The sequence below is a fragment of the Salvelinus fontinalis genome, chromosome 4, assembly GCF_029448725.1.
Source record: "Salvelinus fontinalis isolate EN_2023a chromosome 4, ASM2944872v1, whole genome shotgun sequence".
Classification (NCBI taxonomy): domain Eukaryota; kingdom Metazoa; phylum Chordata; class Actinopteri; order Salmoniformes; family Salmonidae; genus Salvelinus; species Salvelinus fontinalis.
In genome coordinates, this window is record NC_074668.1 from 84,079,826 (window position 1) to 84,093,281 (window position 13,456).

At 43.0% G+C, this 13,456-nt stretch overlaps 1 protein-coding gene across 1 annotated transcript; it reads right to left on the reverse strand.

The window, feature by feature from the left end:
• Nucleotides 1–945: 945 nt before the first annotated feature.
• On the reverse strand, nt 946–12,964 carry LOC129854536 (CMP-N-acetylneuraminate-beta-galactosamide-alpha-2,3-sialyltransferase 1-like). Its single transcript, XM_055921713.1, has 6 exons — nt 12,626–12,964; nt 9,688–9,881; nt 5,233–5,415; nt 4,913–4,958; nt 4,234–4,353; nt 946–3,464 (listed from the first exon to the last, which is right to left on the reverse strand). The coding sequence occupies exons 1-6, from the start codon at nt 12,884–12,886 to the stop codon at nt 3,291–3,293; spliced, it is 978 nt and encodes a 325-aa protein (XP_055777688.1). The 5' UTR covers nt 12,887–12,964; the 3' UTR covers nt 946–3,290.
• Between the last annotated feature and the right edge of the window lie 492 nt (nt 12,965–13,456).

Sequence of the window (13,456 nt, forward strand, 5' to 3'; positions counted from 1 at the left end):
GAGCTCTGAGACAGGATTGTGTCGAGGCACAGATCTGAGGAAGGGTACCAACATTTTTTTCAGCAAAATTGAAGGTCCCCAATAACACAGTGGCCTCCATCATTCTTAAATGGAAGAAGTTTGGAACCACCAAGACTCCTAGAGCTGGCTATTCCTAGAGCTGGCTGCACGGCCAAACTGGGGGAGATGTGCCTTGGTCAGGGAGATGAACAAGAACCCAATGGTCACTCTGGCAGAGCTCCAGAGTTCCTCTGAAGACGGGAGAACCTTCCAGAAGGACCACCATCTCTGTAGCACTCCACCAATCAGGCCAGACGGAAGCCACTCCTCAGTAAAAATGCATGACAACCCGCTTGGAGTTTGCCAAAAGGCACCTAAAGGACTCTCAGACCATGAGAAACAAGATTATCTGATGAAACCAAGATTGAACCCTTTGTCCTGAATACCAAGCATTATGTCTGGAGGAATCGTGGCACCATCCCTACGGTGAAGTATGGTGGTGAAAGCATCATGCTATGAGGATGCTTTCAGCGGCAGGAAGACTAGTCAGGAAAAAAGACAAACGGAGCAAAGTACAGAGAGATCCTTGATGAAATCCTGCTCTAGAGCGCCCAGGACCTCAGACTGGGGTAAAGGTTCACCTTCCAACAGGACAACGACCCTAAGTTTTTAATTTGTATTTAACTCACTCACAGCCAAGACAACACAGGAGTGGCTTCGGGACAAGTCTCTTAATGTCCTTGAGTGGCCCAGCTAGAGACCGGATATGAAGAGACCTGAAAATAGCTGTGCAGCGATGCTCACCACCCAACCTAACAGAGCTTGAGAGGATAAACTCCCCAAATATATGTGTGCCAAGCTTGTAGCCTCATACCCAAGAACACTTGAGGCTGTAATCTCTGCCAAAGGTGCATCAACAAAGTACTGAGTAAAGAGTCTGAAATCTTATGTAAATGTGATATTTCAGTTTATTTTTTATACATAATCAAAAACACAGTAAACACTGACTTAGTCAAGTTGCAGAATGAAGATGTATGATATCACACATTTTGTAAAAAATAAAATAACTAAATTAATGACGTAGTACACACAAAAAAATAAAATAAATGGGGACCCCTTTTAGCTCATGAGCACCTCTCAAAACTATCTGAAATTAAACAAACATTTGAGAGTGCATCTTTAAAATGAATACTTCCCTTCACAAACAATATTTTTTCATAGTTATCATAACAGCCAATGCTTAATATATTTCAACATATCAGAAGTTTAGCATAAAACATTTCACACAAAAACATTTGAAAACACCCATCAACATAGAAATCCCTGAGAATACGTACCTATTAGATACCCATGTTGACGTGACCTGTGCGCGTACTCCGCAAATCAGTCCACAAACAATCTGTGGTGGACAGTAGGCTACAGGTCTGTGATACAATGTAACTTAAATTCTAAATAAACCTAAAGGTTGCAAGATCGAATCCCTGAGCTGACAAGGTAAACATCTGTCGTTCTGCCCCTGAACAAGGCAGTTAACCCACTGTTCCTAGGCCGTCATTGACAATAAGAATTTGTTCTTAACTGAATTGCCTAGTTAAATAAAGGTAAAAAAAGAAAATAAATTGTGGCTGTGAGTTTGAATCCCATTTGGGGCAGATGGTTTTTAAGGAGAGAACCCTCCACTGCCGGCCCTCGAGGGAAATAGAACAAAAGTAGGCGATGATCAAAATGCATATAAAAACCTTATACAATTAAGTGTACACATGTAATTTCACCAATATTCATTGTAGTGACTAATATATGTAATATTTTTTGGCCTAACCCTAAAGCCTTTCAGTCGGAGTGACTCCAAGCTCCTTTAATGTTTATTTACTTCGTGTTACCTGCTCTTCGATTCACAATACAACCAGAATTAGTGTAGGCCTAATAAATATTTGAAGTGTAGGCTGAACTAAAGTCCCATTTGCAATAGGTTATATCTAGGGGGACACTATCTGGGGTGAATACGTGTAACATTCAACCTATAGTAGGCTAGGCTTGCCTATATCAACACCATTTGACATCATTTTGCTTTCAATAGCTATTTAAACCGGCAATAGGCTATCGTGTTGATATACGCTAGCCCAGCAAATAACACGTCCATGACAATGAAGATGGCTCTATTGTCGATCTGAATGTCTATATAGGCTAAGCCAGTCAGTCAATAGCATGTGTTACAGAACAGGAGAGCAGTCAGTCAATAGCATGTGTTACAGAATAGGAGAGCAGTCAGTCAATAGCATGTGTTACAGAATAGGAGAGCAGTCAGTCAATAGCATGTGTTACAGAATAGGAGAGCAGTCAGTCAGTAGCATGTGTTACAGAATAGGAGAGCAGTCAGTCAATAGCATGTGTTAGAGAATAGGAGAGCAGTCAGTCGCTTACTGAATGGGCTTCATAAGTAGTGAAGCCATGAGGCTTCACCTCAGCGGATTTCTGGAGTAGCTTCGCCCTTTACTGGACACTTGGTGAACCTAGCCAGACCAGTCAATTTACACTGTTAAACAAGGTAGGCTAGATAATGATTATAAAAACATTGTAGCCCTAACTTACATGTAGTCTAGAGTACACATCCATGCAGCCTCATGAGGCTGAGATATTATTAGGCCCTAGTAGCAGTGTTGGTGAAGGCTGAAGTCGTAGGCCTAGCGCTTTATGAAATTCATTCTTAGGCTTCATTTTTAAGTTGACGGCTGTAGTTTGCTTAACAAGTTCACAGGTTGAAACAGAAAAATTATAACACGGGAGATTCATACTTACGTCACAGGTGGTGAATATTGTCAGGAACTAGGAGTCTTACACTGAGGTAATCATCCAGACAGATTTTTGCATGTGATGCAGTTAATTTGAGTAGAAGAACGTGCCAGTGGACTTCTGTTAAGGATGCATTAGCGAAAAAACGCATTGGGTCATGCCAATTTTAAACTGGCCGAGACGGAATTTGTTACTGCATATCATTATCTGCTGGCCGTCCACAGCATCGTGGCTAATTTGGCCAGGTTGGCCTATGAGACAAGCTAGCCATTTTAGACCAATGGTTAAACCATGGTCTAAGCCAAAGTTCATAAGTATGGCCCCACATTGTTCAAGTTCACACAAAACCAAAAACGGTAGTGCAGATAAAAGAATAAGGTATTTGAGCACGTAAATGCTGTGCAATGTAGACAATAGGCTAAAACCTATTTGATTAATCCGCTTTAATAAAAAGCTTTTTATAGTGTATATACAGCTGTAAGGGAAATTGTCTTTATGAATTATAAGCGAAATCCCTTAAATAACTGTAGTTTGTGCATTTCCGAGAGCCTCATGGTGACGTTGTACTCATAGTTTCCATCGTGTATTCCAGTTTGGAGATTTTTATCGACTAGGGTTTCCCAGTAGTGGTGCCAGTTCCCATCTTTGTCTTTCCCAAATCCATACACCTTCACCTGCATTGGAAATACATATTTAGAGAGTTAGTTTCATAACGTTTACCAAAAGGTTTTATTTATGGCAATGGGATATATTGTGTATCAGCCTACATGATTTGGGTCAGTAATATGTGACGATACCACAGATTGTCAGAACTACGCAAATCCATTAGGTGTCAGGGTTGGTTTCCTGCACTGCAATCATGTGTAGTACACAGTGTGTAGTGGGACGGCAGGTAACCTAGTGGTTAGAGCATTGGGCCAGTAACCGGAAGATTGCTGGATTGAATCCCTGAGCTGACAAGGTAAAAACCTGTACTTCTGCCCCTGAACAAGGCAGTTAACCCACGGTTCTCCGGGCGCCGAAGACGTGGATGTCGATTAAGGCACCTCTACCGCTCTGATTCAGAGCGGTAGAGGTTAAAAGCGAAAGACACATTTCAATTGGACAACTGACTAGGTATTCCCCTTTCCCTAGAATACAGTGTGTAGTATACAGTGTGTCTTGCTGAGGAAGTACACACCTATCCACATTCCTAGCAGAGCATGTTGATATTTAGTATTTATTAGAATCCACATTAGTTCCTGTCAGGGAATGAGCTACTCTTCCTGGGGTCCAAACAATCACGTCGCAAAAGCCTACATCATAAATAAAACATAATTCAAGACATTACTCTAATATTACAAATGTACAATGTAAAATTCACAGTACCACAACATGACAGTGCGTCTCTTCCGCATTGTGACATGAGGTGTTGTTGTATCTGTTGATATCTATGGGTCTTACCTTGTCACAGATGTGTAGGGATAATATCAAAGCCATGAATCCAGTGGAGGGGTATTTGCCCTGATAGTCAAGCCAGGTTTCATGAACATATTTCATAAACACAGGATTCAGAACCAATACCTGCATGGAATATATTGCACATTACATGTCTATCAACCTGATTTAATTAGAAAAAGAGGAATGTCTACTGTGATGCATCAAATTTGAGAAGTCACTTTGTTAGATGGATAGTGTCAGAGATGGGATTCCATGATGCAGTTAATACACACCCATTCTGATGCGGTATCAAGCCCTGACTCGTAATGACACATTCACCCCTAGGCAAATACCAATGTAGCTCAGTTGGCAGAGCATGGCGCTTGCAACACCAGGGTTGTGGGTTCAATTCCCAATGGGGATCAGTATGAAAATGTATGCGCTCACTAAGTTGCTCTGGAAGAGAGTGTCTGCTAAATTACAAAATAAATACATTTGACATCACCGCCTACTTTGTTAGGAAACTAACTAACCATTTATTTAGTTGTTGGTTTTAAAAATGGATCTTAACATGGCTCTGCCCATAACACACATCCTCAACTACAAGCAGACCTACTGTCCAAGAGACCGTAGAAAAGATCATGCATTAGATATTGACTGTGTAGATGGATAATAACCATAATAAATTAACAAGGTGACTCACCAAATCTTTGTTGGCCTTTATCTTCTTTCTAAGTGGTAAATATGACCTGTTGAATAAAAGAAGACTTCATTTCATCTAGGAGGTGCTAGCTATGTTATCTTACATTTTACATTTACAAATACATACATCTTGGGAAACCCTGCTACACCATGCATTTTCCTAACTCCAGTAGCCCTGGACCAGCACACCTGATTCAACTTGTCAATTAAATCATCAAGACCTCAATGAGTTGAATCAGGTGTTTTTGTCCAGGGACTGTAGGACCGATGTTGATTAACACTTAACTAAATCAGAAGAGTCCATGATAAGTTGTTACTCACAAAGTGATGTGAGACCCAGTGGTCATGGCGCCTGGTAGCCACTGAAGGTCCAGAGTCTTGAAAGGGATCAACAGGAACCTAGTGGCATTGTCCAGGTCTATTGCACTCTCTGGGTACATGACGTGATACGTGGTCCGTTTCCCAACATCCCCCTCATAGCCAGAGGTAGGAGCCTTGTTCATTCTAGAGAGCACAGTAAATAGTAGGAATCCATACAATAACTGCAATATTTCAAAGCTCTTCGTTAAACAGTGACAGAACGGGTATGGCCATCTTTATTTTAAGTAGTCGATTTCTTATTTTCGGCTTCTATGAGTTGATTGGCAGTCAGTAAACAAACTGAACTGGTGCATGCTGCTACCTGGAGTGTGCGGTCTGTACAGGCATAAAGCCAAGGTTGGTTATTTACTGCCACATTCAACTATGGAAGGTTTGTTCCTTTCTACTGGAGTGTGACCTCCTCTACTTCCCACAAATCTAAAAGTGTTACATTGGTGGAGGCATGGGCTAGCTAGTGGGAGTGCCACCATATCTTACAGTGTCTACAGAAAGTGTTCTGACCCCTTGACCATTTCCACATTTTGTTACGTTACAGCCTTATTCTAAAATGTATTAAATTCCCCCCCCCCCCTCAAATCGACACACAATTCTCCATAATGACAAAGCAAAAGCAGGTTTAAATTGTTGCAAATTTATATAAAAACAAACACAATTACATATTTAGACCATTTACTTTGTTGAAGCACCTTTGGCAGAGATTCCAGCCTCGCATTTTATGGGTATAACTACAAGCTTTGACACCTGTATTTGGGGAATTTCTCCCATTCTTCTCTGCAGATCCTTTCAAGCTCTGTCAGGTTGGTTGGGGAGCGTTGCTGCACAGCTATTTTCAGGATTCTCCAGACATGTTTGATCAGGTTCAAGTCCGGGCTCTGGCTGTGCCACTCAATGACTTGTACCAAAGCCACTCCTGCGTTGTCTTGGCTGTGTGCTTAGGGTCGTTGTCCTGTTTGAAGGTGAGCCGTCACCCCAGTCTGAGGTCCTGAGCAGGTTTTCATCAAGGATCTCTCTGTACTTTGCTTGTTAATCTTTCCCTCATTCCCGACTAGTCTCCCAGTCCCTGCCACTGAATAACATCCCCACAGCATACTTCCACCACGCGTTACAGTGGGATGGTGCCAGGTTTCCTCCAGGCATGACGTTTGGCGTTCAGGACAAAGAGTTTAATCAAATCAGAGAATCTTGTGTCTCATGGTCAGAGTCCTTTAGGTGCCTTTTGGCAAACTCCCAAGTAGTGTATCATGTGCCTTTCACTGAGGAGTGGCTTCCGTCTGGCCACTACCATAAAGGCCTGATTGGTGGGGTTCTGCAGAGACGGTTGTCTTTCTGGAAGGTTCTCCCTTCTCCCCAAAGGAACTCTGGAGCTCTGTAAGTGACCATCGGGTTCTTGGTCACCTCCCTGACCAAGACCCTTCTCCCCCGATTCCTCAGATTTGGCCGGGCAGCCAGCTCTAGGAACAGTTTGGTGGTTCCAAACTTCTTCCATTTAAGAATGATGGAGGTCACGGTTCTTGGGAAACTTCAGTGTTGCAGAAATAAAAATGTTGGTACCCCCACCCAGATCTGTGCCTCGACACCATCCTGTCTCGGAGCGCTACAGACAATTCCTTCAATCTCATGGCTTGGTTTTTGCTCTGACATGTAGTGTCAACTGTGGGACATTATATAGACAGGTGTGTGCCTTTCCAAATCATGTCCAATCAATTGAATGTACCACAGTTGGACTCCAAGTTATAAAAAACATCAAGGATGATCTTTGGACACTGTTAACTAACCTCCAGACAAGCTTCAATGCCATACAACTCTCCTTCCGTGGCCTCCAACTGCTATTAAATGTAAGTAAAACTAAATGCATGCTCTTCAACCGATCGCTGCCCGCACCTGCCTGCCAGTCCAGTATCACTATTCTGGACGGTTCTGACTTAGAATATGTGGACAACTACAAATACCTAGGTGTCTGGTTAGACTGTAAACTCTCCTTCCAGACTCACATCAAACATCTCCAATCCAAAATTAAATATAGAATCGGCTTCCTATTTCACAACAAAGCATCCTTCACTCATGCTGCCAAACGTAGTCAGTTTTACAAGGGTATCCTACTGATCCTAGACTTCAGCGATGTCATTTACAAAATAGCCTCCAACACCTCTACTCAGCAAATTGGATGCAGTCTATCACAGTGCCATCTGTCTTGTCACCAAAGCCCCATATACTACCCACCACTGCGACCTGTATGCTCTCGTTGGCTGGCCCTCGCTTCATATTCGTCGCCAAACCCACTGGCTCCAGGTCATCTACAAGTCTCTGCTACGTAAAGCCCCGCCTTATCTTAGCTCACTGGTCACCATAGCAGCACCCACCCGTAGCACACGTTCCAGCAGGTATATTTTACTGGTCACCATAGCAGCACCCACCCGTAGCACGCGCTCCAGCAGGTATATTTCACTGGTCATCCCCAAAGCAAATTCCTTCTTTGGATGCCTTTCCTTCCAGTTCTCTGCTGCCAATGACTGGAACGAATTGCAAAAAATATATATATCTATATATATATATTATTTTTTTTAAATCACTGAAGCTGGACTCATAGCTCCCTCGCTAACTTTAAGCACCAGCTGTCAGAGCAACTCACAGATCACTGCACATAGCCCATCTGTAAATAGCCCATCCAACTACCTCATCACCATACTGTATTTATTTTTTTGCTCCTTTGCTCCCCAGTATCTCTACTTGCAAACATCTATCACTCCAGTGTTTAATTGATTGCTAAATTGTAATTATTTCACCACTATGGCCTATTTATTGCCTTACCTCATTTGCACACACTGTATATAGACTTTTCCTATTGTATTATTGACTGCATGTTTGTTTATTCCATGTGTAACTCTGTGTTGTTGTTTGTGTCGCACTACTTTGCTTTACCTTGGCCAGGTCGCAGTTGTAAATGAGAAATTGTTCAACTGGCCTACCTGGTGAAATAAAATAAAAATGTTATCATTGGAAACAGGATGCATCCAAGCTCAATTTCTGAGTTTCATAGCAAAGGGTCTGAATCCTTATGGAAATTTGATATAAATTTGCAAAAATGTTGAGAAACCTGTTTTCACTTTGTCATTATGGGGTATTGTGTGTAGATTGAGGATTATTTTATTTAATCCATTTTAGAATAAGGCTGTAACGTAACAACATGTGGAAACAGGGAAGAGGTCTGAATACTTTCAGAATGCACTGTATATAGTCATTTATTTTCAAACCAGTGATGGGAAGTGAACAAGCGCACACTGAGCTGGTGGGGATAATTGGGACATAACTCTCAATTAAAATTGGCTGATCCCTCCTACTGACCTGGATGGCAGGCACGTGCACAGACAGGGTTCTACCTGTGCCTGAGCACCTGTCCCTTTGCCAAGTGCCCTTTTGGGTGGTGGTATAATTATATATTTTTTTGTATACAGTTTGTCCGGTTGCCCCCAGTCTGCCCTGTACGGAGCTTGCGTGCGCCCGGTTGCCCCCAGTCTGCCCTGTACGGAGCTTGCGTGCGCCCGGTTGCCCCCAGTCTGCCCTGTACGGAGCTTGCGTGCGCCCGGTTGCCCCCAGTCTGCCCTGTACGGAGCTTGCGTGCGCCCGGTTGCCCCCAGTCTGCCCTGTACGGAGCTTGCGTGCGCCCGGTTGCCCCAGTCAGCCCTGTACGGAGCTTGCCTGTGCCCGGTTGCCCCCAGTCTGCCCTGTACGGAGCTGCGTGCGCCCGGTTGCCCCCAGTCTGCCCTGTACGGAGCTTGCGTGCGCCCGGTTACCCCCAGTCTGCCCTGTACGGAGCTTGCGTGCGCCCGGTTACCCCCAGTCTGCCCTGTACGGAGCTTGCGTGCGCCCGGTTGCCCCCAGTCTGCCCTGTACGGAGCTGCGTGCCCCCGGTTGCCCCCAGTCTGCCCTGTACGGAGCTTGCGTGCGCCCGGTTGCCCCCAGTCTGCCCTGTACGGAGCTTGCGTGCGCCCGGTTGCCCCCAGTCTGCCCCAGTCTGCCCTTGCGCGCGCCCCATTATCCAAACGATTTGAAATGCGGTCACCAGTTGAGTGTGTAGCAAGCCATCTAGTGTAAATATCAACAGTACTGCCACAGCAGCATAACATTTGATCAACAATTGATTTACATAATAGTCAGTCTGGTGGGCTGATCACCAGTCTTTCTGCTGCGTGTTGGCTGTTGCCGGTGGGTGCCCTTCTTTTCCAATTTTGAGCACCTACAAGGTCTGTTTACGGCCCTGCTTTATGGAATCCTGTGATCCTTCCTTAACCCATAGGAAGTCCCACCCAGTTGACTAATTCAAAATGGCTTAAGTCTTCAATGGCACTGCCAATGCTTAAACAGGCTTTGTGACAAGTGCGCCCTCTGTAGGCCTACCTTATGACGACGTCACTGGAGTCTATGAGGGCTCCCAAGTGGGAACCCTTGAGGTTCCCCGAGTTCCCCACCACAGCACAGCTTCCATGGCGCTCATGGCCCGCGTCCATGTGGAGGTCAGGATCAGGGATGACCTGGAACAACTTCTCCACCACCTCGCTGAATTTGCCTGTGCTATTGTCATTCTGGATTTCCTGGTGATAAGATGGTACTTTATTTGATTGCACCAGTCAACACATAAAAACACCAATAAATACACAATGGACACACAGCACAACTCAGATGACAATCATAACATCAGCACAAACCAGTCAAATCTGATGATGTATATTGTGTGATTTGTATATAATGATTTCATGTTCACCTGCAGAGGGAACTGAGCTGTTAAATCTGCTGCAAAGCATCATTCCTGAGTATTCTGAGACTTATGTTTAGATTATACATGGTCTCTGTCCAGAAAAACAGGTTATTGTTGACTACAATAGCAATCAGTTGTCAGTAACAACGCTTGTATTGCAGCGTGTGAAAGAGCTGGCCTTACTCGATCACTTAAAGAGGCTTAAAAACAGAAGTGTGAATATGATTTTATTTCTTGTAAAAGGGCAGGATAAAACCAGGAAAACTGACAGTCTAAACTGTGGTTCACCAGCTACATTCACACAGGCAACCAAATTCTGACCTTTGCTCCACAAGGATCTCTAAACAATGACACCAGTTCATTCAATCATTCGGTCAGAGGGACCACAAGTGTTCAATTAACCAGCCAATCAGGATTCAAAACCAATTAACAGGGAAGAGGCACAATTTACAATGTTGCTATAGTATTGCCCGGAATGACAAATGGTTAAAATGAGAGGAATTCTGCATCCAACTTGTTTTATCTGGTAGATTAGCAATACATTAAAACAATGTCCTTGTAGTGAAGGGCTCACTCATTCACACAGCCTAAACCCAACCAATACAAGTTCATTCGGAATTAAACTCTCATATAAACAACAAGAGAAAAAGAAACATGCAACAGTATTAACAAGATACTTAACATGTTTGGCCATTTCAATGTATAGTAGTAATGAGCGTTTGGGACATTCATTGACCAACGTCAATAGGCTAATCGATCTCCAAGGCATTTCTAGTCGATCGCCAAACATTTCTGTAAAAAACCCAACGATAAAGCCTTGTGTTCCTATTTTTTTATTATTAGTCTCGGGCTGTTGGTGTTAGGTGCAGCCAATTTAACTTCCCTGCGCCCCGGGTAGGCAAACTGTTGCCATGTCATGTGTCTGAAGGTACAAACTCTGCCTTCCTGGTGGGCCTGGAGAGGAAATTAAGTGCACTATGCCAATGCTGGTCAATCAGATTGCTCAAATGACCGAGTCTGCAGTAACGTAGCAGGCATAAAAGAAAGCTACGGAAAAATTGATACTGTGAGATTTCAAAAACATGACTAGATTGACACTCAATGAGTACAGCAAAGAGCTGCTGTTTTTATGAGTGAGTTTAAGTTCTTACTCCGCACTGTCAACACTTTGCATTCAACACTTGTATAACCAACGCTACATCAAGCAGTGCAGCAGTAATGATTGAGTATGAAGTGCATCTATAGGCTTGCGATGTATTTTTAGCGGGTTGGGTCTTTTTTAATATCAATGAATATTTCAGGTTCTCTGTTCATAGGAGTAACAACATGAATTTCTGCATGAGGCAGAAATAATGCGGTGCGACTCGAGTTTCGCCATCAGCTGGAAGACGGTGTCCCTTTTTGGTCAGTGTCAGTGGAGGGAAGGGAGAGCGGAGAGATGTTGAGAGACTACCCTCAGTCTGCTGCTCTCTCCCTCCGCTGACACTGACCATCAGATGTAAGCACCATCAGCCCAGTAAAATAAACAGATAATGATTTAAATGTATGCTCACTCTGCTGTGCCTCACAAGTAATACAACAAACAGATCTATAGTCCACCTCAAATTTGGATTAAAAATAAAAAATGTCCTGAACAACAATGCATTGGCAGGTAAATTCAAACAAAGCCAGTATGCGGTGATAATGTATTGGGCCTATAGTTTACTGCACAAACCTCATTGTTACAGTACTGTTTTTAATTGGTTATTGTTGCATAGGCTTACAATTAATCATGTTAATCAAATCTATTTTTTTAAATCAGAGCGGTAGATCTCGGCATGCATTTTGACTCAGTGATCTAGACTCAGAAAAGGTTGGTGACCACTGGGCCAATCTACATTGGAGGCTACTGTGACAGTTGATCAGTCTCATGGGCAAAAACTGGTTGAATAAATGTTTCCACATCATAGGTCTATGACCTTGCATCAAAATGGAACATTGATTGGACTTGCATAAAATCATCAATGTGAGGAAATTGCGTCTTCACCCAACGTTTAATCTAAATCCAATGACATGGTATAATGTTTTGTTGATTTCACGTTAGTTGACAAATCAACCGAAATGTAAATCAAAACGAAAAAGGTTGAAATGTCTGCGCTCTGTGGGGTTGTTCTTTAGAGATGGGGTAAGTTAGTGAAATAAAGTTTTGAATAGGCAATCATTACGCGCCACAAGCTACTCTGGTGTGATCGTGTTTTATTTTTCCTAATTTGTTTTTGTTTTCTTTTAACGGTTGACTCCATAAGCATAGTCTTTTTGATGTTGCTAGGGTCAGTGTATAGGCTATAACTTTAATGAATTATAGGCCCTATTACTGAATGCGAACGTGTTGGACTTACGCTGGAAATGCTTCTATTTATCCAATGTTTGTCATGACTTTTGTTTTGTAACCATATCGTTTCTGCCGCTCGAGCATGCTTTTGGGCCACAGTTGATAGCTCGCTGGACTTCGGGCTAGAAGGTCGACGCCAGCTCCCTGCCTGTTAACATTAGTTAAGACATATTTAAATATATATTAATCAAAAAATATATTTAGCCTACCCGCCACCACGTTCTGGTATCATCGGGGAGTTCCTTGTTCTCTCTCGTCAGAAATGGTTTGATAGATCTGATGAAGCGCTTCTGAAACCATGGGTCGTCGTCTGGCGGTGGAGAGAAGATACGGTCCAGCGGCAGAAGGGCATTTTTTACAAAATCAACAAATGAATTGGAGGATTGCTGTCCAGAATAAAACACAATGATAGTAGTGATGCAGAGTAGAACCTTGGTAAGAAGGCATTTTCTAATCCTGAAGATACTCATTTCGTAGGTGGTATAGAATCCTCACCACTTGTGAAGAGATCAATAATGAATATGTGACAACGTCCCTAATAATGCTGGTTTCAAGAGCTTTTAAGATTACTGCGAACTTGGAAAGAAAAATCGTTTGATTCTTCTTCTATGAGGTTTAATGGCGGTTGGCATCCAATTTGTTGCGTTACCGCCACCTACTAGACTGGAGTACAACTCCCTTATACCTTGCTTGAAAAATAAAAAGGGACTAAATAAATACCCTACCATCTAACACTACACTCACTAATTTCAAAACGATATAAAATAAAATGAACACCACCCTACTCCATTAAATGGGACATCACCACTTAACACACCCTGTAACTCTTCTGATGTCAAGTCTCGCACACCCAAATATCTCTTTGCAGCTGCCACCACAACCTCAATTTTCTGCCACTTGCTATAAATGATACAAATCTAATCTTACTGAAACTTATATCACTTTTTGGCCTATCCCTTTGTACTGGTATACCTCTACTACTCTCACCACTCCCCCTTAACCCACTCCTCTACTTTCTTCACTGGGGGTAAAATCACTGT

What these genes read in the sequence shown, in the direction of transcription:
- LOC129854536 (XM_055921713.1), bottom strand. Translation starts at nt 12,886, where the DNA reads ATGAGTATCTTCAGGATTAGAAAATGCCTTCTTACCAAGGTTCTACTC. An exon ending in ATACCAGAACGTGGTGGCGG is followed by an intron (nt 9,882 to 12,625) that starts GTAGGCTAAATA and finishes TCTTATCACCAG; the next exon opens with GAAATCCAGAATGACAATAG. An exon ending in CCCTACACATCTGTGACAAG is followed by an intron (nt 3,465 to 4,233) that starts GTAAGACCCATA and finishes TTTCCAATGCAG; the next exon opens with GTGAAGGTGTATGGATTTGG.